We start from the raw sequence: 27,568 nt of genomic DNA, 5'->3' as shown, positions 1-27,568 counted from the left end.
ATTTTGTCCATCTACAACTAAAAAATGTTAAAAAAAAAAAACTTGACTTTTCGCTTTAGCTTTTAAATTTCTTTCTAGTCCATTCGTACTCTTCATCTTTGAGTAAGACTTCCTAAATAAGTGATGTTTAACATTATCTCTTGGGAATCTACATAAAGCCCTGGAAGGATTCATCATAAATGCTTAAGAAAACATTCTGAAAGTAGATTCCTAATTACTAATACTACTGATTAATATTTTCAATAAAGAGGCTACTTATTCATCAAAGGTAAGTAGGTACTATATATGTTTCTTATTTTTTAAGCACAACCTGAAAACCTTGTTTCCATTATTACCCAAGAGAACATACTAATTTATACATCAAGAAATTTGTCAGGGACAATCCAAAGCATTTAGACACTTTAGGAAAATGGATTATGATGGGCTTTCGCTCAACACTGTACATGCCCTATGTTGACCTACTTCCTTGGCACCCTGGTTCCCAATGTCTCCTCTCCCTAACAGCCATTGTGCAGGCAGTACATTTAGGTGGGCAAGAAGGGAAGGGGCTTCTGAACCTTCATGAATCAAAATGCCTCCTTCTCTCTGGGTCCACCTAAACTATTGGATGCAGCCAGGCCTGGTGCAGTGGTGCATGACTGTGATCCCAAAGACTCAGGCGGCTGAAGCAGGAGGATGGCAATTTTGAGGTCAGTCTTGGCAATTTAGCAAGACCTTGCCTCCAAATAAAATATAAAGCGCTGGGGATGTAGCTCAGTAGTAAAGTGGCCCTGGGTTCAATTCTCAGTACTGGGAAAAAAAAAAAAAAAAGACCCAATGAAAGTTATCCTTACTACTGAACTCCAAAGGAATACGTATTATTCTAATGGTAGGGGGAAGAAATAGATGAGAACATGACCAAATGGCAAGCAAGTTAACCTGACTTGAGAGGCATAATTCTGTTAAGAATATATTTCCATTCCTCACGCAACACAGTCCCTTCAAAGGACTCCATAAAAACTCTTTCCCATTTCCAAAGCGCCCATTTTGAACTTTTCTCCATCTATACAATTGAAAAGAAATAGAACATAAATACAGTTCTTACTGTCTTGCAAGGTCGCCCCCTCCAGGTTTTTTGGTGAGGGATAGCAGTGTGAAGCCCAACTTATTTTTGCAGTACTGGAATTGAATCCTGCGGCACTCAAACACTGAACTGCATCCCTAGCCCTTTTTGAGACAGGGTCTCCCTAAACTTCCCAGGCTGACCTTGAACTTGCAAATTTGCCTCAGCTTCAGTCACTGGGATTACAAGCATTATGGGGTGCATCACCATGCCTAGGTATTCTCTCTCTCTCTCTCTCTCTCTCTCTCTCTCTCTCTAATCCCAGCAACTCAGGGGGGTAAGGCAGGAGGATCATAAATTTGAGGCCAGCTTTGACAATTAAGAAAGACCCTCAGCAGCTTAGTGACATCTGTTTTTTTTTTTTTAAAGTATGGCTATACCATTAAGAATTTTTCTTCATAAATTTGTGAACTGGCCAGCTTTGATAGTAACTACTCAAAAATAGCATTTATAAATTTTGCTAATAGAAAATAAGCAAAGTAAAATCTACAAAAAAATCTATTTCTAAATGTTAGATGGGGGTTGCCACCATATGGATAATTATTAGATGGATTCCCCACATTTTGATCTCTCAGTGAATTTTCTTAATGGTGCACCTCATAATAGATGACATCTTTGATTTGGTAAAACTCAACGATTCTCTAGTGTTAGTGGGGTAGAATTCGAACCTGTTGGACCCAAGTTGACAGCTAAAACCACACACACACACATATATATATATGTAATAGAAATTGAATCCAGGGGGCACTCAACCAGGATCCCCAGACTTTCATTTCTTGAGACAAGATCTCACTAAGCTGCTGAAACTGGCCTTGAAATTTGTGATCCTACTGCCTCAGCCTCTGGAGCCACTGGAATTACAGGTATATGCCACCACGCCCAGCTACCACTGATTGTTTCTGTTTGGTACATTTAAATGGAATGTCTTAAACCATTGTTTTAATTTTGCAGGGGATGGAGGGGGGAGTGGGGATTTAGCCCAGGGGCACTTTACCACTGAGCCACATCCCTGGCCCACTTAATGCACCATGGCACCCCGCAAAATAGCGAACTTTTTGATGTCTGAAATTTTAGTTTCTGGGCTGGTGTGTGGCTCAGTGGTAGAGCTTGCCCAGCATACACCAGATCCTGGGTTCCATCCCTGGCACTGGGGAAAAATGCCTAAGGTAAATCATAGGGCCACTAAGAATATTGTAGAAAATTATTCTCAGACTATGTATGATACATTATGAAACATAAGTGAATTTCGTATTTAGGTAGGGTCCAAGTTGCTGAGGCTGGCCTCAATACTTTTTTTTTTTTTTTTTTTTTTGGTACCAGGGATTGAACCAAGTGGTGTTTAACCACTGAGCCACATCCTCAGCCCTTTTTTATTAGGGTCTCACTGAGTTGCTGAGGCTGGCTTTGAACTCACGATCCTCCTGCCTCAGACTCTCCTGAGTAGCTGGGATTACAGGTTGTGCCATCATACCTGGATGGCCTTTGACAACTTTTTTGTATCAGCGACTGAACTCCAGCACTTAACCACTGAGCCACATCCCCAGCCGTTTTTTGTTTGAGACAGGGTCTCACGGAGTTGCTTAGTGCATGGCCGTTGCTGAGGCTGGCTTTGAACTCCTGTCTCAGCCTCAAAAGCCCCTGGGATTACAGGGGTGCGCCACCACATCTGGCTGCCAGCAAAGCTTTTGATCCACCTGTTCAGCTTCCCAAATCACTGGGATTACAGTGTGTACCCCCATGCCTGTCCTGCTGTTGAAAATTATCAATAAAATTAGATAAAAATTGGGATATTTCTTGAGCGGTACTCTTTGAAGTAAACCAACTTTAGGGAAACACCAACAGATGTCTGGAGAAGTCCCAGTTCCCTGAAACATGACAAGTTACTTTTTAGATACTAAGAGCAGATGGCATGTTGAGAAATGTTTCCCTCCTATTACTTGCCTCAAAATATGTGACCTGGCTTTTATTTCAGATCTGAAAGAACTCTGAGACACCCAACTATTTAAATCTTGGTTTTAGAAGAAAGGACTAGGTCAGCAATTAGATCACAACTCAATCTCAGAACTGCTTAGGTAGGAATACACTTTGATCAACCAAAACATGGCAGAGTTCCTTTAAAAAAATTCCCTTCAATGGGGTGTTGAAGTCCTGGGTCTGATCCCTAGACTTGTGGAGTGGAAGGCGGAGAATTCCCTTCTGAACTTAGAAGTTTTAATAAATAAAAGGAAAACCCAAATTTAATTTATAAAGTTTTATTTTTGTATATGTGCTAAATCTTAGGAACTGTGGACAATCTTTATGTCAGTCTGTTGGTTTGTAAAAGGCTAGGAATTGTGAGTTGGGTGGTGAAATTTCCTTTTGGGAATCTGGATTTCAAAATAAAAATTTGCACTCACGCGTGACTTTAAAATGTGGTGTACCTCTCCCCACCTTTTCTTACACCTATCAATTTGGAGGAAAAGTGCTACATTTCTGCAAGCATGAAATAACTGTTATATAAATACAATCGGCAGTTAAGTTCTTAATACATTTAGCACTTCTTGTAGTGATTCATCACACCCAAAACCTTGTTTTCAAAGGCTAAAACATGGAGGTGTAGGACCAATTCTGGTTGAGCCCTACTGCAAATCAGTACTGTTCTTTTTCTTGGTAACACAAAGTGGGGGAGTGGGTGTTGTCTTCCTATATCGGCAGCATGTATGTAGTACCTTTAAACTGGAGGCCAAAAGTGGGCACTTAAAATGAAAAGGCAATTTTCTTATCCAGTTATAATTCTAAATAAGGCAGGATATAGCCACCAAATTAACCACAAAATCCGGCAAAGTAAAACAGTTCATGGGAGAACATAAGCTGCAAAAATACTAATAAAAAACTCAAAACTATTCTGAATTCATCTGAATTATCACAAACTGTGGTTTTCATTTACAAACAATTCAAATAAAAAAGGCTCATCGATTGAACCACTGAGAGGATTAAAGACTTATCATTCACTAATAAAAGTTAATCATGAAAAAAATAGAAAACACTTTAATAATTCTAAGTTTGTATACATCATAACTAAAAGACGCAAGGCTGGGAAATGATAACCAAGAGAAATTCAACAAAAAGAAAAGTCTCCAAATATGATTATGTTATTTCTGCCTCTACCGTGTTGAACATGAAAATTTTGGTTGGTGGAGGGCTTAGAAACAGCAGCAATACGGTTCTTACCAAGTTGTACACTGAAATACTTAGATCCAGCAGGGCAAACCCCTAGTTCACATAGTTTTACAACTAAAACATCTTCAGTCTTTACGTTAACAGATTCTACTGTCTTCTATGCGAGCAATCATGCCATTTAGAGTTCCAGGAATATCTCTTTCAAAGGAAGACTAGTGATTCTGCAAGAAACATTTAAAGTAGGAAGTATATGGCTCAAAAAAATCATCTGAGGGAGAATTAAATAACCTTTAGGCACTTTTGAAAACTTGAAATTGAAAATGTGCCGTGTGTGTTCAGAAAAAGACCTCAGAAATCACCACTATGGTTGCTCTTACGATAACATGCATCTTAAAATTTGCCGTTCTACACTAATACTTAAGAGATAAATACAGAAAATAACTTGCACAAACAAAAATAACTGTTCGCGCTCCCTCATTCCTGGTCACAAAACAGGCCATTCTTCCTCAGAGAGAGGGGAAAATGACTCTCAAGCCCTCACCTGGCACCATGTGGGGAGACGGCTTGAAATTCAAAGCAAAGTTGGGATCTCCCTCCAGAGAGAAAAATTCACAGCCTATTAAAATGTCAAGTTTTTTCTCATCTAGGAAGTCATTACATTTTAAATTAAGCCCATTACATACTTTTGTTAAGGACCAGGAAATTTTAAAATCACCTCTCAGATGGTGAGATGGTATCATTAACAATAATGGGAACTTTTCCAAATAAAGTTAACCTACTTTGCTAGTTGAGAAAGCTTGTGACTAACTTTTAAGTTAAACTACCAACTGGAATCGCAAACACTGTACAACCCTTGCTCAAACAAATTCAGGCTGGGGATGTAGCTCAAAGGTAGAGCATTTGCCTAGTATGCGTGAGGCCCAGGGTTCCATCCCCAGCTCTGCAAACTACAAAGGAAAAAACACAAACTTAAATTCAGATATAACATACTTAAAGTAAAAACAAACTATCTGCTGTCAAAATTTCCTAATACTACAGAAAAACCTAGAAGCACAGATTTACTAGAGTACTGCAAATAAGATACCCAAAGCTTTATCTTAAATACCTGCCCCTTTTAATCACAAAATAATGCAATGCTGTTTGTTTCTGCTTTGTTCAGTTCCAACTATTGCCTTTTGACAAAACTTTTTCCCATTAACTGAATTGTAAAAAATACAACCTAGCTTGTGCTCATTAAATATACATGTGTATAAAAAACATACAAAAAGTACAAGAGTGATTGTTAGGAAACTTCTACAGTGTCAACATTTTTTCTCGAAGTATTTAATTTTGGGGGACTGGGGACTGAACCCGGGGGCACTCTACCGCTGAGCTGCATCCCCAGCCGTTTTGATTTTTTAATTTGGAGACAGAGTCTCCAAATTTTCCAGGCTGGCCTCCAGCATGAGTTTGGGATTCTCTCGCCTCAGCCTCCTGAGTAGCTGGGATTACAGGCGCGAGCCACTGCTCCAGGCTCTCTGCAGTCTTTAGTAAAGGGCCAAAGGTCAGATCTTTCTGTGCACAAAAATGTTAACTGAAATCCTGAATTAAGTGCCATGGCTATGCATGCTATGCACAGCATTTTAATATGCAGTCCTTAAAAAAACAAAAACAAAACCAAAAACAGGACCAAAAAAGTAACCAAAAAGCCAAACACACCACAGGACAAAAAGTTCTTCTTAAATCAAATTCTATTTGTGAATTCAGCAAAATAATTTCTATAAAATAAAACAGCAAAATATTTAAATAGAATAGGGTGGGCTGTATCTGTTTGCAGGGGTATTTGGTTTTTCGACAGGTTCCAAAAAAATTACACACATTCAAGTCACCAATTCTCTTTTAAATACAGTATTAACCGATGAGTTCCTTACTTTAATCAAATGTTTATTCTGAAATTGTGATACTTCAATTATATTAACTAACCAGTAGTTTCTTTTTAAATTAGACCCTGCTTTGAACGTTAATATTTTTGGAATAATGGAAAATGAGCTAGGACAATTCTTGCTTTCAAGTAAAATTGTGACTGAGCAGAAAAATCAGTCAGACATCTTGATGCAGAGGTACTCCAAGTACTGTGGGATTCTGACGACTTCCACATCACTGGGATCCAGAAGAAAGGTTTTAGAAGACTCACCTAATAATCTCTACCAAAGAAACAAAAACAAGCATACCAAATACAGTCTTCTATTATGCTCCAGCATCCTGGCATAGCAAATTTTTGCATATTAAAAAAAAAATCTTTCAAAATTCCCATTACTGATACTTAAGTTTTCTTTATCCCACCCAAAGACTGAACTGTCAAATATGAGAAAGAACATAAGTGCAACTGAAAACTGCCTGTCACATTTCTCCCCTCGCTTTATTTTATATTCTAGGTGTAAGAAGGAAAAGCTCTGAGCAACACAGCTGTCACTTCCGGACAACTGCAGTCGTTATGATAGTTTTTTCCTCATTGGCTACACTAACGTGGTGTGAAGCCATGCTAAATGTTACAGCATAACTATAGCCTCAAAGTGATTAACCTAATATCAGAATAAAAAGGCAATGAAAAAGATCTAGAAACAATGTTACATCACCAATTTTCCACATCAACCAAATAATTTAAAGGTTACCAGCCTTACATTGCTCATAGTTAAAATTGACTTCAGTGGCAAAGAATTAACATGAAACTATTGGTGTGGCTGACATGAATGGGCTGTTTTGTTGCTGTTGGTTTATTTTTTGTTTTTGTAAAGGAGTTGATCCAACTGCCAAGAGGCAGGCAACACTGGTTGCAAAGTGCAGTGGGTATAACAAGAAAATTAACTTTTGTAGTAGTTTTTGTAGATCTGTGAGTCCCATCAAGAAAAAAGTTTCTTGCTTAAGAATTAACAGTCAAACATTAATATACTATATACACCTTTGCCATTTACACATTAGCATCAGGCCATTTATTACAAAACACTATACACTTTCCACTGCAGGCGGGTTATATATTGACAGCAAATTTCTGCAGATAAGACAGTGAATAAACTCTCCACTCCATGTTGATTAGGAATAGTTTTCTAGTTTTAAATATTAGCCAGACACAGAAAAAGGTTGGACTGTAAGGCCTGGGTGCACAGTCTTGATGGAACCAGTTAATTATGTGCATTTCACTGATCCTTGGTCTGAGGTGGGGATACTTCTTCACTGCCTTCGTAGTTTTCTTGTGCTCGTTGGCCAGTTCTCTGAGGGTTGTTCATGTGGTGTGCTGCTGGGCCTGTATATGGCTGTCCATGCACATGGTTATTCTGGGAGGGGAGAGGAGATGTGCGTGTTAAAATTTTTCCCAGGCTAAACAAATTTTAAAATCACAAGCTCAAGTTTGTGAAAATGTAAACATTTCTTTCATTTCTGAAACTTATCCTTTAAATACATTTAAGACTAATAGTGAAAAAATTAACCTGTTTGAAAGAAAAAAAGCTAGTGTAAGTACAAAGCACAAGCCCCCCCCCCCAAAAAAGAGCGATGATTGTGTAGCTCTGTATAAATTTTGACCAAAGTTATTTTCACTTGTTTTGTTTTATTCTGGGAAGTACTGGGGATTAAACCCAGGGACACTCTGAGCTACATACTCGGCATCCTCACCCTGCCCGCTCGCCCGCCCGACCCCCGAATTTTAAAGTCACAGTCTAAGTTGCCCAAGCTGGCCTCAAACTTGAGATCCTCCTGCCTCAGTCTCCCAATATGCTGGGATTATAGGAATGCACCACTACACCCAGCCCAAAGTGACTTTTAGTGTGAAACACTAAAAGCCTAATAAGGGATTAGCCCATTATTGTTCTTGGCCAAAATCTTCACAAAGAATGATTAGTGAGTTAGAATACACAGAATTCAAATTCTTCCATATGATAAATGACTGTCCATAATATGAGATCTGCAGGCACAATAACCATTAACACAAAACAATGTTAGTGAGAACCAAACAATGTTGAAGAAGATAATAAAGCAACCAAGCGTGCTTAATATGAGCATTCTCAGGGTCAAGCAAGTAATTTTCTCCTGTGGATTTGGTTAATCTTTTGAAATGCCAGAACCCTATAGGCACTCGTTCTCCTATATATCCCCACTAGCCAAGCCAAGATTTTAAGTTTTATTTTCTATATCATTTGCATTACAAAAATAATTTGTGTTGAATATGCACTTCTTAACTATCCGGCATGCTTCTATTTATACCTTGAAGCCTAAGAAAGAATGACTTACATGTGTCTCAAACAGTTTTTTAGACCAGCAGTGGGGAATAGCACACTGTAGGGGGAGGAGACCTGAGGCTCTGGGCAGGGTCTAGCACCCTGTCCTCTAACAAGCCCTCCAGGAGACTCCAATACTTGTTCAAGTACCACTGTCCATCGCCCATTGGAAAACTGCCAAATCCTTATTTTTTTTTTTCCTCAACAATTCCCACTCACTGAAATCTAGGGTTAAGTAACCAAGGATCCCTTACTTCATCACCATACCTGAATGTCCTCAGAATCCATTTGCAGGCTTAGCCTAACAGGAAATATCATTCTAATCCTTTGTACTAAGCAATGGTTATCATTTTATGTTGACATGAATGAATACACAGATTTACCAAGTAAATTATCAGTATCAGAAGGACACCTATGTGATGAGAAATCTACCACAGGGGCCAGTTGAAATGGGCACCATGATCCCACTCTTACCATTTCTCTTCTAATCATGTCCCCTAGACAATCCCTCCATAACTTCAGTCATAAAAGATTTGGCCACTATTTAAGCCTAAGAATTGGTTCTGGAGACTAAAACCAAAATCTGACTCCTGTTTACCTGTTGATACTGAGATCCAGGTGAATGGGGGTATAATGGGGCATCTTCAGGGGGAGGTGACTCATGCTCATCTGGGGCATCTTGGTCATCTGGTTCCTAATTTAAAAAAAAAAAAAAAAAAAAAAAAAGAAAGAAATTATAAAGGCAAATTCAAGCTCATTTTTAACCTTTTCTATTTTAACTAAAATTTACGTATTTGTTTTTGTGGTACTGGGGATTGAACCCAGGAGCACTCTAGCACAGAGCCACATCACCAGTCCTATTTATTTTGAGACAGTGTCTTGCTAAATTGCTGAGGCTGGCCTCAAACTTGCAACACTCCTGTCTCAGCCTCCTAAGTAGCCAGGATTACAGGTGTGCCTCACTTTGTCCAGAATATTTTATTTTTTTTTTTGTTTGGTTTTACGGTGCTGAGGATCAAACCCAGGGCCTGTGTATACTAAGTAAGCACTCTACCACTGAGCTACATACATCCCCAGCCCTGAAATAAAATTTTAAAACCTACAAAACTAACCCATTAACAACTTCTTTTACTGCAGATAAACAAAGGAACTGGAATCAACACAACATACACTAACAAACAAAAAAAACTTCAATATAACTTTTTTTTTTTTTTTAAGCACTATTGCTAATACATAAACACTGGCCTATAAAGTAAAGAATTACTTTGCTTTCTTCCATTTCTATCTGCTGCATACTGGTGGCTTTTTTTACCTCCTCTGGACAGAGTTCACAAGCTTTTGCAAGTGTCATCCTAGCGCTATGTGATCTCTCCAAGAAATAGCCATTTGATGTTTCATTGCTTTGTACTGGGGGAGACCAATTGTTGTAAGTGTACTGAGGATTGCCAGTATATGGTCTTCTTTCAAGTTCGTCTCCAAGCCATTCCACTGCCCAGGTCCACTTTCTTTTCAGATCACCATTACCCTTCAAAAGAAAATAAAAACCACATATGTAAGAGGACTTGGAACACTTCAAACTTTAAAAAAAAAAAACAAAAAAAAAACCCCTAAATTCTCAGGACTCTCTTCTTTAAGAAGATAGAATCCTTAATTCTGAGTCAGATCTCTACAGAAAAAAAAATAAATAAAAATCTTCACCTGTAGGATTTGGTAAGCAACAGGACAATTGCTGAAGAGAGCTACCATACATTTTATACATTGGTAAGCTCTTTTCTGATAGTGATTCTTAGAGCGCTGGATTGTGTCAAACAGCCCATCTCGGTCATCTGGAATTCCCTTAAGGGCATTATGAATTCTGAAAGAGAAGCAGAATGAAAGATTAAAACTTCTAAAATCTAATATAGCAGCTTATATTTATTGCTTATTACATACCACTTATTTAATGTCTGATCTAGTCATTTAATCTAATGCTAGACTATAGGTATTGTTATTACACTCATGAACAGATGAGAAAATGTATCAAATAATTTATCCAGGCTAGCACCAAACTTGTGGTCCTCCTGCCTCAGCCTACCAAATAGCTATAGGATTATAGCTATATGCCACCATGCCTGGCTTGCAAGCTCAATGCTAGTCAATAATGTATGTTATACTGATAGGTGGATAAAAATGTAAAAAGAGGTTCAAAGAAACCAATTTCCTAGCAGAAGTAACAGTTTATTATTTATTACCTCAGTGTCTGAAACAACTTTATAGACTGCTGAGGACTACTTTTAAGTAACCAAATATTTCAAGCGACTAATTCTAAAACTAATGCGAACTAATCCTAAAAAACTTCAAGGGAATCATCAATGAACTTAAATATTTACCAAATGCTTATGCTGGAGGGAGAAAGAGAAGTATAGGGCAGTAATATTGGTCAAATTACTCTATTATGTGCATGTATAAATATGTAACAATAAATCCCATCAGTATGCATGACTATAATTTAAAAATTTGATTCAAAGAAATGATGTTAGAATGTTAAGTATGAAACTCGGGCAACGAGAAGAAAAAAACAAAACAAAAACCAACCAAACAAAAAAAACAACAAAAAACAAATGAAAAATATCATGCTGGGGGCAAGCACTATCACTGAACCACACCCCGAGCCCTTTTTAAAAATCTGAGACAGGATCACACTAAATTGCCTAGGTTGGCCTTAGCCTCCTGAGTAGCTGGGATTATAGGTACATGCCAATACACCTAGCTGTTTTTGAGTTTTTTAAGATGAAATATTCACTAGGACTCTAAAGTGGTGACTACTGCAATTATGTCTAACACCTGGGCACATATAAGCAGTCCAGTAATGAAAACAAGTATCCACCTGTGAGTCTGCCAGGAGTCCTCAATCAGTAAGATTTGTAGAAGGAGATCCAAATAAGGCCGAAGTTCGTAGGTGTAGGAATATGCAACCTAAAAACAGGCCAGAGAGAGTGAACAACTTAAAGGAATAACAAATCAAATCACAGAGATTTATCAATGTTTATATGTTCCTTTAACCTGCCAGAGAAGTTCACTGAGGACAGTAGATGAGAACTGAGGATTCTCCCAGCAGCAAAAACGAAGCAATTTGACAGTTTCCTCTGAGTTACTGCAGTCTTCAATGATTTTCTTCACATAACTTGTTCTCACAAATAAAATGTCTGCCACATTCTGCTGAATTGGCATTATAGGTTGTGATAAATTGGGATCACCAAACGGATTGGGAAGAGGAGGATTACCTAGAATGTAGATTTGGCAATGAACAACTAATAAACTTTTCTGTAATAACAATACACTGATTTCACCATAAAGGTAGCCTATGAATTTATTTTTGAAAAGTAACTTCATAAATCATGTTTCTTAAGCACAATGAATATTATGTTACCATGATTAGATATCCCAAGATGACATAATACAAAAAGTTAACTCTTTAAGTATGCCATAAACAAAGTGTCAACTTGACTAGCAAGCAGACAGAAAAGAATTCCCTGTTAAGAATGAGGCTTTCTACTTTACCATTTATTGAAGACTGCATCCTTGATGAGACATTGCAACAGCGGATCAGCTGTGACACTACTGAGTATAATTTGCCCAGTTCAGCATACTGATATTTGATTGGAGGACCTGGCCCTTCATCTAAAGAAACGAGCATAAAGGTAGCAGGTACACTTAGTTTGAGCAGCTGTGTCTTTTCTGCCACACCTACATTGAAAGAGGTGGTAGAAGGAAGAGAGGAAGAAAAGCATTAGGATAAGGGCTTTGTGAATAAAAAAGATAGTATTCAATAGGTCTATCATTCTTATGTCAGAAGTGTATCACATTTCCTTAGCATTCAGACTTAAATTGGGATAGAAAATTCACAGATTAGGTATAACTAGACTTACATATTAAAATTGATAAACAGCAACCATGACTATAACCTTCTGGTTATACTGGGCTATGTGGAACATGAGCTTTCTGGGGCCTGGAGAGCCCAAAAGGACTGACGAAGATGGCAACCTTTATCATAGGGATGATATGTAACTACTTCCTTCTTAGATTCTTAACTACCTTTTTCCTGCTCCCATCTTTTATTCTTTTCTTTTTTTGCAATACTGGTTATTGAACCCAGGTGTGCTCTATTATTGACGTACATCCCTGGCTTTTTTTTCTGGGAGGGGGGGGACCAGGGATTGAACCTAGGGGCGCTTAACACTGAGCCACATCCCTAGTCCTTTTTATTTTGACACGGGGTCTCAAACAAGTTTCTTGGGGCCTTGCTAAATTGCTGAGGCTGGCTCTGAACTTGCAATCCTCCTGCCTCAGCCTCCTGAGCCGCTGGGGTTATAGGTGGGCGCCATGGTGCACGGCGTCCCTGGCTCTTTTTTGAGACAGAGTCTCACTAAATTGCTCAGGCAACTGGGTGTCACACAGGCGCAAACTGAATCCACCCAAACTGAAATCATCCTCTTCCTCCATGCTTTTCCTCTGGAGTTTCCCCAACTCAGTGGCACTATTATCTTCTGAGTTGGTCAAACTGGAATCCTGGGCATCATTCTTCTTCTTTGTTTTATTTATTTATTTTTATATGGTGCGGAGGATCTAACCCAGGGCCTCTCATGTGCTAGGCGAGTGCTGTACTGCTGAGCCACGACCCCAGTCCCTGGGCATCACTGTTAACATCTATTTCATGCTCTCTCCCCTGAATATCCAATCACCAAATGCCACAGACTCACTTTATCAAGTACCAGAATTTACTTGCAACTTCCCCATTAAATCTTCTACCCCAAAGATACACATCCATAGTACTTTATATTTTCCCTATTATAACCATGAACATATTTAACTTAATGGCAACTACGTTTTGGTTTGCTTCCATATCCTATTAAGACAGTAGACTATTTTAACACAATAAATTCACGTCTATTAACCCTTATCTGAAATCCTGAGAAAAGTTATTATAATCAAATTTCTTTCATAAAGTTGATATCAAAAATATGTACTTGATAGGAAAACCTAGCCTGAACTGAAAACAGGCTATTTGCAGCCTTCCCCCTCCCATCCCCATTTATTTATTTTTAAATATATTTTCAGTTGTAGATGGACACAATACCTTTATTTTGCTTATTTTTATGTGGTGCCGAGATCCAACCCAGTGCCTCATGCATGCTCGGCAAGCGCTCTACCACAAAGCCACAACCCTGGCCCCCGTTTATGTTTTAATAAACATACAACTCTCATTTACATTTTACTCCAGGGATATTAATGTGTTTAGTTATAAGGAGCTGTTTAGACTCAGATACATTATATATGGCATATGCACTGTCTTATTTTTCTTAAACCCAAGCAATTTTGAATCACATAAGCATATTTTTTAAAAAAATTTTTATCTTTATGTGGTGCTAAGGATCAAATCCAGGGTCTCACATATGCTAGGCGAGTGCACTACCACTAAGCCACAATCCCAGCCCAGCATAACTGTTCTTAAGGCTTCATATTGAGGCTTATAGACCTGTATTTGCCTTTAGCAGGGAAATTTTGTTAGTGAACAATGATATGTGCTTTATGAATATGCAATATCTAAAGGGGAAGTTGAATAGAATAATATTTTTGTGAATGCCTAAATTTGGAATTTCTAAGTTTGGAATACAGATTCTAGTTAGTGTTTGTGTAATATATTTCCTCTTCTTTCTCAACTACAAATACCAAATGCCTCTGGTATGGAAAGATAAGGGAAAAGATGATCAACTACAGAGACAAACGGAAAGTAAAATGTTCCTGATGTATCAGCAGAGCGAGCTCATACAGAAAACACGGGAAATGACAGGGATGCTTGGGTACAGAACTTAATTTTGGATAGATCAGTTCCTAAACTGGCCCAATAAATATTACCATCACTAAGATTTTAACTGGAATGTCTCAATAATCATTTTGGGATCAGAACACTATCATCTCATTAGTAATTTTCATAATTTCAATAATAAGAAATTTACCTACCCTAAGTCAAAACAGAACACCCGCCCCAATTAACAATGAAAATATATTTTATGATATTCCTCACCACCCATCCATTCAGCAAACAAACATTTAACAAGGGCTACTGTGCAATCTAGTGGGGGGAGCAACAGAAAAATTTGGTTGCTATCAAAATACAATAGAAAAAGTAGAACCAAGTATAGCATAAATTTTTAGGTCAATTTCAGTAACCAATGAAAAGAAATGATCTAGTGATGTCAGAGTAGGCTACTTTGAAAAGGACAGCTGTCATATAGTGGCAATAATAGAGTAATTTAAGCAAATTCCTAAGTTTTTCTTGTGGTGCTGAAGTGGAACCCTGGGCCTTATGTAGGCTAGGCAAGAGCTCTATACCACTGAGCTACATCTAGTCCCTTAAATGAGGCAAGAGGGGAATTTTATATTTATATGAAATATATAAATAATAAATAAACAAAAATCCAGGGGTCACTCTACCATTGAATTACATTCCCAGTCATTTAAAAAAATGTTTTTTAAAATTTGAGACAGACTTTTGCTAAGTAACTGAGGCTGGCCTCGAACTTGTGATATTCCCGAGTGCTTAGCCTCCAAACTTGCTGGGATTACAGGCGTGCATCACCACATCCAGCTAAGCAAATATTTATACTATCCCTCATTTTAATTGTTTACTTCAAGAAAAAGTTATATGTAGACCTCTGTTCAAAACTTGGGAAGTACTACAATCATCTAGGGACCTTTATAAAATATAGATTCCATAAATTAACTTTGGGAATTCTGATTCAATCAGTGTGAGATTGGGGCCTAGAAATGAGTATGTTCAAAAAGCAGCCAAATCTGGCAGTGTTTTAGGAGACAAAAATGTGACGACATAAGATTCTCATCTGTGTCTAATGCAGAGCAGTAACACATGAATTACTATAAAGTATAAGGTTTCTTGTACAAAATTTCTACATTAAACTAGGTTATATGTGATCAACTGACCTAAATGATTTCACCATTTAACATACAGATTATGAAAACCTAAATTCTTACCTAAATTGGCATACATTACAAACAAGTTGAAATACTGCTGTAAATGACGTCCATGCTCTGAAACTTCCCTTCTCAAGAGATTTAGTACTGCTCGTAGTAAGTGATCGCTCAAGCTTAAGTTGTCATAAGCCTGTAAAATATAAAACATAGCTGTTTCTCAGCAACAACGTGCAGGTATAACTCTCTTCACACAAGCATAAGTTTATGGAAGAACTGATTACACAAACTATTTGAAAGGGTTGATGGTTGGGAAAGGGAATAAAGATCTGGGTAGATTTCATTATAAATCCTTCATATTATTGTACATTTTAAGTCCATTAAAAAACCCTTTAAGATAGAAAAATTTACTCAAGTTTATATTTAAGCTTCTGTATGTATCTGAATAGTAAGAGAGAGTTTATTATTATTATCCTGCCTCAGCCTCCTGAGTTGTTGGGATTATAGGTACAAGCCACCACACCCAGCTCCCTTATGTTTTAAAAGCTCAGTAATCACTATTCATTTTTTTTTTTCCTGGTACTGGGGATTGTACTCAGAGGCACTTTACCTGAGCCACATCTCCATTCCTTTTTATTTTTTTCATTTTGAGACGGGATCTAAATTCCCTAGGCTGGTCTTAAATTTATAATCCTACTGCCTTATCCTCAGTCAGTGTGATTATAGGTGTGTACCACTGTACCCAGGTCACAGCCCCTTTTAATGCATTTCCATATAGTAATTTTCACGGAACTTGAGACATTAGATTCTGTGTGTGCACACATATGAAATAAACATATCAAAAGAGATGAACATAAGCCTGTGACTACAACTTCTAGCAAACATTATTCTTTGGTAAGCATTTAATCATTAGAAAGCAAACTGTACAATTACCTGACTAGAAGGTCCAGGAGACGCAAAAGGTGAAGGACATGGCCCATCTTGCAAGGAAAAATGTGCAATAAAAACTATAAGTTTTGCAAATGCACCCCTCACTTCTGCACTTGGGCATTCCAAAAGGTATTCAGAGAAGCGATTTGAAACATTAAAAAGGACATTATGAGCAAACCAAAAACGTACATTCTTGCTGTGGCGAAGGAGAATACACAATGCATCATACCTAAAACAAACAAAAATATCTATGACTATCAATATGGCTTATACTTGACTTATTTCATATACAAAAGGGATGGCTCTCTATGAACCAAAAGAAAAAAAGTAAAGGCCTCTACTGCTGGAGAGAGAAGCAGCAACTGGTTGCTTCTAGTACTAACATTAAAAGGATAGGTGAATACGATGACTTGGTCTTTTCTCAATGACTTAAAAAAATAAGCAAAAGCTTGCACTGTACTCTGAAAAATCTACTAAATTCTAAGGTTCCATGACAAAATAGCCCCCACTTTCCTTAACATCTTACTCTTGGATGAGTAAGTAAAACTAGCCATATTTAGTCTAAGTAAGTATTTTAATATAATCTCACCACTGCTACCAAGAATTTTTTTTTTTTTTAAACTCACTTCAAAATTGGAACAAGATCCTCATGGTTTGGAAAAAGTAAAAGAAGTTCTATTAAAGAACCAAATCAAATGTCAGTATACTAGGAATGAAAAGTCAAAGCAATGTACCAATCACTGGCAGAGCCACGGACTATTTTCTTTGTGTGAAATCCTGTAGTAAAGAGGAACCTAGCAGCAAGTTGAATACTAATCATAGTGATTTCTTCTGCTTCAGGCAACAGGTGATCTTGCCCTATAAATAAAATGCAGATATATATATATATATATATATATATAAATCAAATTTCTATTTTCAAGCCCCATTTTCCAACAAGTCTGCATTTATGAGAAGTCCTAAATCTGTTAAATACCCCTTTTCCCGATACTTAGAAAACAATTTTTTAAAAAATATTTTTTATAGCAGATGGACACAAAAATGCCTTTACCTTATTTTTATGTGGTACTAAGGATCAAACCCAGTGCCCCACACATGCTAGGCAAGCGTGCTACCAAATGAGCTACGGCCCCACCCCAGGAAATAATTCTTATTCCTTGATTATGGCAGCTCATGAAAGCATTTTCAAATCAGTGAGGAAAAAAATCCTTAAAACAAACAACTTCCTGTCTCCAAACAGTTAATTTATTGCTCAAAGGTATCAGCCATCTTAAATGTGACCTTAAAATAAGCAAAAACTTAGACCCACTTAAAAATATTAATATTTCATGAACTTAAACATGTCAATGCTTAGGAAACCCTTAAAGTATGAATTATTCTTTATTATTAAGAAACCAAACTCGCAACACTTACCTGGAGGAGGGTTTAAGTAAACACCATTACATGTAAGCAGTTTTTTCATAAACTGAAAATACTCCAAACTGTACTGCATTCGGTTATGCATGAATTGTACATTCTGTTTCCGTACACTTCTCTCAATGGCTGATGGCATTATTATTTGATGGGGTCTTGTGGTGATAGCAAGCTCTGATATGTATCTTATCAACTCATCGTCTTGGTCTATTGTGTCCATTCGTTCATAGAAAAGTATATAAGCATTCCACCACCTTTTCTGGCGCCTGTATGACATGCGCTTCATCATATGATCAAACACTTCTCCCATGTATTCTCCACCAAAACACTGATTTTTCATTTCCTCATCGTCATCCATTTTACATTCGGTTACATCTCCATCATCAAATTTATACCAGCGATTTCTCTCACCATCTCCACCATTCCTTTGAATGATGTAAGAATAATAATGTCCCCCACTTGCTTGACCACTGTGTACAAGCACACCCACAAGCCTATACTTTGTGCTTCCTGCAGTCTCACTTTCAGACTGCTCATTCTGTTGTATCAGCTGACTCTCTGGGTTTACATTATCTCCTTCCAGTTTAGCAACACCTGCAACTGTGTAAGGTTCCATGTCCAGCTCACGAGGAAATTCAAAATAATCATTGAACTTGATTGCACATTCTCTTTCCCAGTCATAGTCAAATCGTTTTAGTTGGATAGCAAGAACAGGAGGTAATTTTTTAATTAGCAAGCGCTTTACGGTATCAACCTAAAAATAAAGAGAAATCTTTAAATGATATTATCAAACTCCCTTTAAGACTTACTTGGATTTTTATGTGTAAAGAAATACATGATAATGAACATAAAGTAATTCTGCCATAGTTGACTTAAATGTTAACCAAAATTAATAACGTTATTTATTGGGCAATTAGATGCCAGGTAATATTTTAAATGCTGCATGAACAGTAACGTATTTAATCCTTACAACCCTCTCAAGCAGGTACCACTGAATCTTAAAGATGAGGATAAGAAGTTCCCGAGAGGTTAAGTGACTTGTCTCATGTCACAGAGGTGTGGGAGGCAGGCAAGTAGTATGGCTTTTGCAACCTCTACACTTTAATACTTCTCTAAGTGGTTGGTAAGGCAACATAATGCAGTAATTTGTAGGTGAGAGGGCCTGGGAACCTGAAAAGATATACAATATTTACTACCTATGAAATCATCTCCCTCAAAGAACTGCTAAGTTCCCACAGATAAAAACTAATTAGATCAGTCCAAATATCTAATCCAAGTGCTAAACACAGGTGGCAAAATAAATCTTAAGTGGTTAAATAAATTAATGGTTTTCTCCAAGTAAAGGACATGAGAGGTGAAGCATTTTCCTCTATTAGCAAGAGAATGTGGTGTCAAGTTATTATGACTTCTAAAAATCATCCACAGGTTCATCACCTCCAAGGTACTTTTTAACCTTCTTTGCCCAATAAATCATTAAATCAGCTGTCCTCTTCACTATCTCTCTATTATTACTATGACAAAGTAGGGTAGATATTTTTTCAAAAGAGTGAATTTTGAGGATAAACAAAAATCATGTCATCATAACTATATATATATATATTTTTTTTTAAGAGAATTTTTTAGTATTTATTTTTTAGTTCTTGGCGGACACAACATCTTTGTTTGTATGTGGCGCTGAGGATCAAACCCGGGCTGCACGCATGCCAGGCGAGCGTGCTACTGCTTGAGCCACATCCCCAGCCCCTCATCATAACTATTTTAAAGCTGGACAATCCATACCTTTTTATTGCATTTTTCACAATGATATGCATTTGCACCTTCTAATAAATCTCCTTTGACATACTGTTCCAAGGAATCAAGAAGATTTTGGTGATTTCTAATGTCTACATTCAGAGTCGTAAAAGATTCTTCACATTCGTACCTAAAGATTATTTAAGAAACAATCAAAAAGGACTTTATGCAAACTACATTTGCAATATTTATTATGTAATAATAATGAAGCTCCTAACTCACAGAATGTTACCAATACTGATAGTTAACATTTACTGATCATTTGCTCATGCTTGTCACTATATTTGGTCGTTTAAAACACTCAACATATTAGGTTTCTTGTTTTTATGACAAACTTGCTAGAGAAATATCACCGTCTCTACTTCAGAGATGAAGAAACCAACTGGGAAAAAAGTTTTGAAGACAAATATATTTGGACTTAATAGCCTAAGCTCCTTATAGTCTACCAGTGATATGTTTAGATAGAAACTATGGGTCCTATGGTCTCTGTGGTAGCTACTTAATTCTGCTATTGTAGCAAAAAGAGTCACACAATATAAAACTGAGTATGTTCCAATAATATTACAAAAACAGGTGATGGGCTGGATTTGGCTTGTGCTATATAGTTTGTTGACCTGTTTTATTATGCAAAGTAAAGCCCTATAACAAACAGTCTTGGGACTCTCTATGTATGGTTTGGCACGCAATAATAAAAAGACTAGTTCAGATATTGATCAGGCAGTAAGGATCTGACTTCATGAACATGATCTTTTACATTTTCATTTGGCAAAGAACACGAATCATTTCCAAGTAATTTGGTAAACTGTCCAAAACAAACTGAGGACAGACTGAAAAGATGAGCAAAAAGTTGGCCATATTATCAATAATTAAAAACAAAAAATTAAGCTGAGGACAGTGGCACATGCTTGTAATTCCAGGGACTCAGGAGGCTCAGGCAGGAGTATTGCAAGTTTGAGGCCGGCCTCAGCAACTTAGAAAGACCTAGCCTACAAAAACAAACAAACAAAGAAGGCTAGAGATGGTGATGTTGTTCAGTGGTACCCTTTGTTTAACTCCTAGTGTCATATTAAAAAAAAAAAAAAAAAAAAAAAGAGGTTAAAGTGATAATCTTATTGTTTTCCTAAGGATGTAAATGGTCTTTCCAAGAAGGCCAAAAGAGTTGCCCAGGCTAAGTACATACACCAATTCAGAATGAATGGTAAAATTATAAAACCATAAAATTATTATTTATAAAGTATTCTTTACCCTCATGATTTCTCTATGTTTAAAAACTAAGTGCCTCCAACAACCATTTACAAACTCAGGTCTTGGCTATATATATGACCAATTTGACTTTTAATGAGGTTTTTCTTCGGAAATAGCATCTTGCTAGGTTACCAAACCACGTCTTGACCTTGTGATCTTCCTGCCTCAACCTCTGGAGTTGCTGGGACTATAGGGAGGCACCATCATGCCTCATTGCTATTGTTAATAGGTATCATTAATTAAACACTTTACTTCCTTCCATCCATCTGGACTGGGGATGGAACCTGGGGTACTCTACCACACAGCTATATTTCCAGCCCATTTTGAGATAGCTGGAATTATAGGTATGATACCATGCCCGGCAACAGTTTCCACTTTTTAAGTAAAAAACTAAAACACACAACAAAGTACACAAACACAATTTGTTCTCTCATTCTTGCTGTACTGTATACAAACATTTTTAAGCAAAATGATAAATGATGTTATTTTACAAATGAGAATTTCACTTTAATAGGGAATACTACTCCAAGTCCACCATCTTTTAGGTTTAATACAGCAAAAATTTTATTTTTGTTAGTATATAAATAATACTACTTACACTTCCAATCTGTAATTAGCACTTACCTATGTGGACAGCCTTGGCAAATCTTCTGATCAGCAAAGGACCCTCCTAAGACTTTACTTAGCATAGCTGGATGTCCTAAGGCTTTTAAAGCTTCATCTAAACTATCTACCAATGAATTAAAAAATTCTAAAGCATCATGTTGTTCACGCAGATTAACAGGCTCGCCCCAAAGCCTAAGAAATGAATGAAATAAAACATTTAACATATGACACAACAATATATACACTGTACATACATTGTATTTTTGAGGGGGAAAGAAAGCAATGTAACCACAAATGACAGCATATGTACACTGAAATTTTCTTCCTCAACTACATGAGGAAAGAGGAAAGTACTGGTGTGGCTGACAGATAGTATGGGTCCAAGAAAGTTGAGGTTGCTTCAGGTGATGTGACAAAACAAAGTATCACTTATGTATACCACAAAATGAGAACTGACATTGGTAAAGCCCAAGCACTGCTGGAAACTATCAATGACATCCAATTTTGTTTTTACGTAAATAAACTAATACACGGAGTATACGTATTTATTCTAAGCAAGAGCTATGCTGAATTATATTTTAGACACTTCAGAAGAACTGTCTTTTGAAAAATACTTCTATCACTTGTGAAAATAAATTTGTTGCATTATTTGAAAAACCAGTCCATTTTATTTGTTTTTGGAAATTTGAACTACACATGACTTGCTATACTTTGCAATGTGTACATAGTCTAGATGTCAACTTATTAATTATAAAAGAGAAAAGTTACCCTTTACAATGGAGAAATCTGTTAAGACACTGGGGGATCAAAGTCATTACCATCAATAATTAAACACACGGAGAGCATATGCTTCCCAACTGGACAAACTGAGAAGCATAGAACATCATCGATGTAGTTTTCCTGCTTTCCTCCCCTAAAAGCTTGACCTGAATCTAACCATGAGGAAATAATCACACAAATCAAGACAGACATTCTATACGACAACTGGCCTGTGCTGAGCACGGTGGCATATGCCTGTAATCCCATCTCAGAAGGCCGAGGCAGGAGGAGGATCACCAGTTCAAAGCCAGCCTCAGCAAGTGAGCAAGACACTGTTGCTAATTAAAATATAAAAATGGGTTGGGGATGTGGCTAAGTGCTCCTGGGTTCAATCCCTGGTTTAAAAAAAAAAAAAAAAAAAAAAAGGACAACTGGCCTGTACTCTCAAAAAATTTCAATGCCATAAAAGTCACAAATTTGGAAGCTGATTCTAGACTAAAAAAGAATAAGAAAGTGAATTAAATTCTTTTTGATTTTTTTAAAAATATTCTTTTTAGTTGTTGATGGACCTTAATATTTAATTTATTTATTTATATGTGGTGCTGAGAATCGAACCCAGTGCCTCATACATACTAGGCAAACACTCTACCACTGAGCCCCAACTCCAGCCCCTCTTTTTGATTCTTTCCTTTGTATTCCAGATTGGGATATAAAAAAACCAAAAGCTTCAGTATAAAACCATTTTGAGGAAATTGGAATATGTACTGATATTATTAGAGATGATTAACATTAAATTCATTGGGTATGAAGTGTCATGTTTTCAGATTACTATCAAATGGTTTACAAAAATAAAACAAAACCCCAAAACCAAGTATACTCACGGAAAAACAAGCAAATATGGCAAAATGCTAGCAATTAGACAGATCTAAGTAAAGAACATAAAGCAACAGTGATGACTTCCTCTTTTCTATACTTCTGAAAATTTTGAAACTAAAAAAATTGGGAGACACACACACACACACACAAACGGGAAGTTTAGTTCACATTTTCAGTAAATTAAATAGACTGGTACTGTTTCTAATAATGAAACAAATTGATTTTAACAAATAATGTCTGAAGTGTGGTAAATTGAAAAGTGCTAGCTTACATGAAGTGTGAGCTCCACTAGCTTCAGGGGGAAAAAGGTATTGTAAGAGAGAAAACTGAGTGATAAAATCCAAGCTATAAACTTGAGTCACTAGTACAGATCAAGGAGGGGCCTAGTTAGGGGAATAAAATGTGGTAGTGATGGTGAAGCCACTGTATATTAGGCAGGGGGTTCACAAGAAATCTAAATATCCTCATATGTAAAAAGGGAGCCTCACTGCCATTCCACAAAATTAAAAACATCACTTGAATCTGCTCAAGTCTCCATCTTACATCTCTTACAGATGTCGGAGAATTAGGAAAATAGGAAACACTAAAATACCCTAGGGACCCCATCAACAAAATTCTGACTGGGAAAACTTGCAGTGTTATCTACCTGTTCCCCTCCATAAACAATTGTAAAAAAAAAAAAAAAAAAAAAAAAAAAAGGCAGGGTGGGGGGGATTTTGCAACAATGACCAAAAGAAACTTAAGAGGCATTATTAACCATTTGAGGCATATGAAGCTCATCCAGATCCTGATTATTGGGGCAGTACTAGGGATTATACCAAGTGGTGCAATCCTCTGCCCCAGCCTCCCAAATTACTGGAATTATAGGTGAGTGCCATTGGGCCTGGCTCTGGATCCCAATTTTAAAAAATACCAGTGAAAATAATTTATGAGGTAAGTGGGTTAAGTTCAAACATTGATCACATTTGATAGGAAGGATTTTTTTTTTTAAAAAGACATAGTAACAGTTCTATGGTTATGTTTTAAAACAGATATTAGAGACACATATGGGTGAAACTATCTGGGATTTACCTCCAAAACAATCTGGAAAGAAGTAGATTACAGAATACAGATTAAATAAGATTGGCTATGAGTGGACAACTGTTGAAGTTGGGTGATGAATACTAAGGTTTCATACTATTTGTGTACATATCAGACATTTGCATAACAAAGTTAGACATCTCAAAACATTTATCTATTTTTGGTGCAAGAGATTTAACCCAGGGGTGCTTAACCACCTTAACCACTAACCCACATCCTCGGCCCTTTTTAATTCTGAGATAGGAACTTGCTAAGGCATACATGACCAGGCCCGGCTTCAAAACATATATCATAGAAGTTTAATATTAATGTATTGAGTATGTTCATCAAGTTTTAAGAAATATCATTACATATTTAAATATAACAAAAAGAAAACAAAAGATGATCCCTATTATTATTCATTCATAGTTTACCTGAACTGTTTCCAAAATCCTCTGGGGACGTAGTATTGTAGTCGAGAAGCAGCTAAATGACCAAAGATGACCTGAAGGTGTCTCAGGACACCAATATTGTATTCTTTTCTATCTTCTGTTTTACTTAATGCTGGTTTGTCTTCAAATTGTTGAGGATAGCCAAAAACATCATCCCTGGGATCAACATTGCTCTAGAAACCAAAAAATATCATTAATTAATGAGCTAATCTAAAATGTAAAAAATATGGTGAGACAAATGCCAGTTAGGGAACAAATGATTTGTAGTTTACTTATGTTTCTTATTTCCAAAGCACTTAAATTCCAATTTATAAATTTATAAATTTTAATTATATTCATACAGCTATTGTGGGGATTATGAGGTAACATATAGAAAGCGGAACTCTAAACATCCTAAATCGTACATATGAACAGTACTAGTAGTACTCGTTAACAAACAGTGTTGGGAAAACCAGATACATACAAAATAATGAAGTTGGATCCTTATCTAAAATTTTTTATGTTTAAAAACTTAACTCAAATGCACCCAAGTCCTAAATGTAAGAACTGAAACCCTAACTTTTAAAGACAACAAGGTAAAAGCTTCAAGATATTGAAGTTGGTAATGATTTCTTAGATACGACACCAAAAGGACAGGTGACAAAACAGACAAATTTGACCTCATGAAAAATAAAAACTTTTTTTTTTTTTGTAAATACATTGAAAGGGCAATTCATGGAATGGGAGAAAATATTTGCAAATCACTTATTTGATGAGGGATTTAATCTCGAATAGAGAATTCCTAAAACTTAACACACCACAATTTTAAAAATGGACAAAAAGTTTTAGAGAGGTATTTCTTCAAAAAAGATACGCAAATGGCCAATAAGAATAGGAAAATAGGGCTGGGGATGTGGCTCAAGCGGTAGCGCGCTCGCCTGGCATGCGTGCGGCCCGGGTTCGATCCTTAGTACCACATACAAACAAAGATGTTGTGTCCGCCGAGAACTGAAAAATAATTATTAAAAAAAAAAAAAATTCAAAAAAAAAAATAGGAAAATAAACTTAAAATCACTAGTCATTAGGGAAATTAAAATTGAAACTGTCACAGGATACTACTCATGCTCAATTAGGATGACTACTATGATAGATAGGGTTGGTGAGGATGTGGGAAATGGGAACCCTCATGTACCGATGGTGTTAATGTAAAATGGTACATTTGGGGTAGAAAAACAAATTCCTCAAAAAATAAATAAATAAATAAATAAAAATAAAAATTGAAAAGAGCTGGTGCACATGAATGAAATCAGCTATTCAGGGGGCTTAGGCAGTAGGCAGGAAGATCACAAGTTCAAGTCCAGCCCAGGCAACTTAGTAAAACCCTGTCTTTAAATTAAAATTTTAAATAGTTAAAAAATGAGGAAACAACCCAAGTATCAACACACAAATGGATAAGCAAAATGTGGTATGTACATACAATGTACTATTATTCAAATATTAAAAAGAGAAAGTTCTGGGGCTGGAGATGTGGCTCAGTGGTAGAGCTCTTGCCTAGCATGTGCGGGGCACTGGGTTCGATCCTATTTTACATTTATGGGGCACCACATAAATGTAAAATAAAGATATAGTGTCCACCTAAAACTAAAAAATAAATATTAAAAAAAAAATGAAAAAGAGAAAGTTCTATTACATTCTAACATGAATGAACCTTGAGGACATGCTAAATAATGGAAGTCAAGCTATAAAATGGCAAATACTCTTTGATTCCACTTACATAAGGCACTTGGGAGTGGTATAATTCATAAACAGAATGGTGGATGTCAGCAATTGGGGGGACAGGGGAAAAAGAGGTTGTTTAATGGGGACAGAATTTCAGTTTTGCAAGATGAAAATAAAGAATGGTGGTATACAACAATATAAATATATTGAATACCGAACTGTACACTTAAAAATGGTTAAAATGGTCAATTACGTGTATTTTACCACATTAAGAAATTTAGTTGTGGTATATGTAACATTAAGACAGAATTGTTGAGCATCATAATCTAATGACAGTAAGAACAGCTGTTTGACCTCTGATATAGAAACAGATACTATCCAATCTCTGCCCAAAAGAAACTTACAGTCTAGGGAGGGAAACAAAAGTACAAATAGAATAAGCCCCTCCACCCCTGAAATCCTTATAGTGCAGCAGGGTGAAGACAGCATGAAGCAGAGGTACCACATAAGCAAAGGCAGGACACCTTAAGTTGATTCATATTCCATGTGCCTTATCTACTATTTGCCAGTACAATTAGCTCTATGAACTTGTGTTTAACTCAGCATCCTGGGGATGTATGATGGGCCATAGAAATAGAATTTGAACTCAGACTCCCCCTCAGAGCAGTGACTTTTAACCAGATGAGTATAAACATCCCCTTGAAGTCTTTTCAAAAAGTAAAATTGCTCAGCCCCCATTCCTTGGGTCATCAGGTCCAGTGGGTCTGTGGAAGAGTTGAGGCAAGGGTTATGTTCTAGCAGCCCTGTAAGTGGTAAACTGTTTCTTCAGAACAAATCCAATTCTGGTGACTGAAGGGAAGGATTGAGGAATGAACCATTTTAAGACATTTACTACCATAAGAATACACTTTGGATTTTCTCTTCAGTTCTAACACTACAAACAAGGAAAGATAAAATAAAAACAAAGTAGCATAGGGTATGTACAAACATGACTACAATTTAGGTCTTGCCATATTCTCTTCTTTGAAAAGCCACATCATAGTTATGTCAAATCTGATCCACCCCTACAACCTAACATTGCTTTATTCTGCACTGGATATGCCAAAGGCAGTCTACACTTGCTCACAAGATCATGTAATACTATTTCAAGTGTAGAGGAGTTTATCCTTTAAGCAAGAAGAGTTATGATCTGGGGTAAATGTAAGGACAACCTAAAAGCTAGAACATATAGTAAAAGTGGCAGATACTGTCCAACTTGT

The 27,568-nt window shown here is 36.8% G+C and overlaps 1 protein-coding gene across 3 annotated transcripts in view; it reads right to left on the bottom strand.

Moving 5' to 3' along the window:
* Positions 1–3,338: 3,338 nt before the first annotated feature.
* The window catches only part of Usp9x (ubiquitin specific peptidase 9 X-linked), a 109,283-nt gene continuing 85,053 nt past the window's right edge, over positions 3,339–27,568 (bottom strand). For all 3 annotated transcript variants that reach the window (XM_077107062.1, XM_077107061.1, XM_077107063.1), the window contains 14 exons: positions 24,594–24,784; positions 21,484–21,657; positions 19,603–19,744; positions 17,824–18,577; positions 17,145–17,268; positions 16,414–16,639; positions 15,544–15,673; positions 12,052–12,237; positions 11,554–11,774; positions 11,378–11,466; positions 10,210–10,366; positions 9,824–10,036; positions 9,110–9,205; positions 3,339–7,572 (listed from right to left, as the gene is read on the bottom strand). In XM_077107062.1, coding sequence (XP_076963177.1) covers positions 7,435–7,572; positions 9,110–9,205; positions 9,824–10,036; positions 10,210–10,366; positions 11,378–11,466; positions 11,554–11,774; positions 12,052–12,237; positions 15,544–15,673; positions 16,414–16,639; positions 17,145–17,268; positions 17,824–18,577; positions 19,603–19,744; positions 21,484–21,657; positions 24,594–24,784 — 2,841 coding nt within the window. In that variant the 3' untranslated portion in view covers positions 3,339–7,434. The remainder of the gene's footprint in view (positions 7,573–9,109; positions 9,206–9,823; positions 10,037–10,209; positions 10,367–11,377; positions 11,467–11,553; positions 11,775–12,051; positions 12,238–15,543; positions 15,674–16,413; positions 16,640–17,144; positions 17,269–17,823; positions 18,578–19,602; positions 19,745–21,483; positions 21,658–24,593; positions 24,785–27,568) is intronic.

The sequence above is a fragment of the Callospermophilus lateralis genome, chromosome X (assembly GCF_048772815.1).
Source record: "Callospermophilus lateralis isolate mCalLat2 chromosome X, mCalLat2.hap1, whole genome shotgun sequence".
Lineage (NCBI taxonomy): Eukaryota > Metazoa > Chordata > Mammalia > Rodentia > Sciuridae > Callospermophilus > Callospermophilus lateralis.
This window is presented reverse-complemented; position numbering and strand designations above follow the sequence as displayed.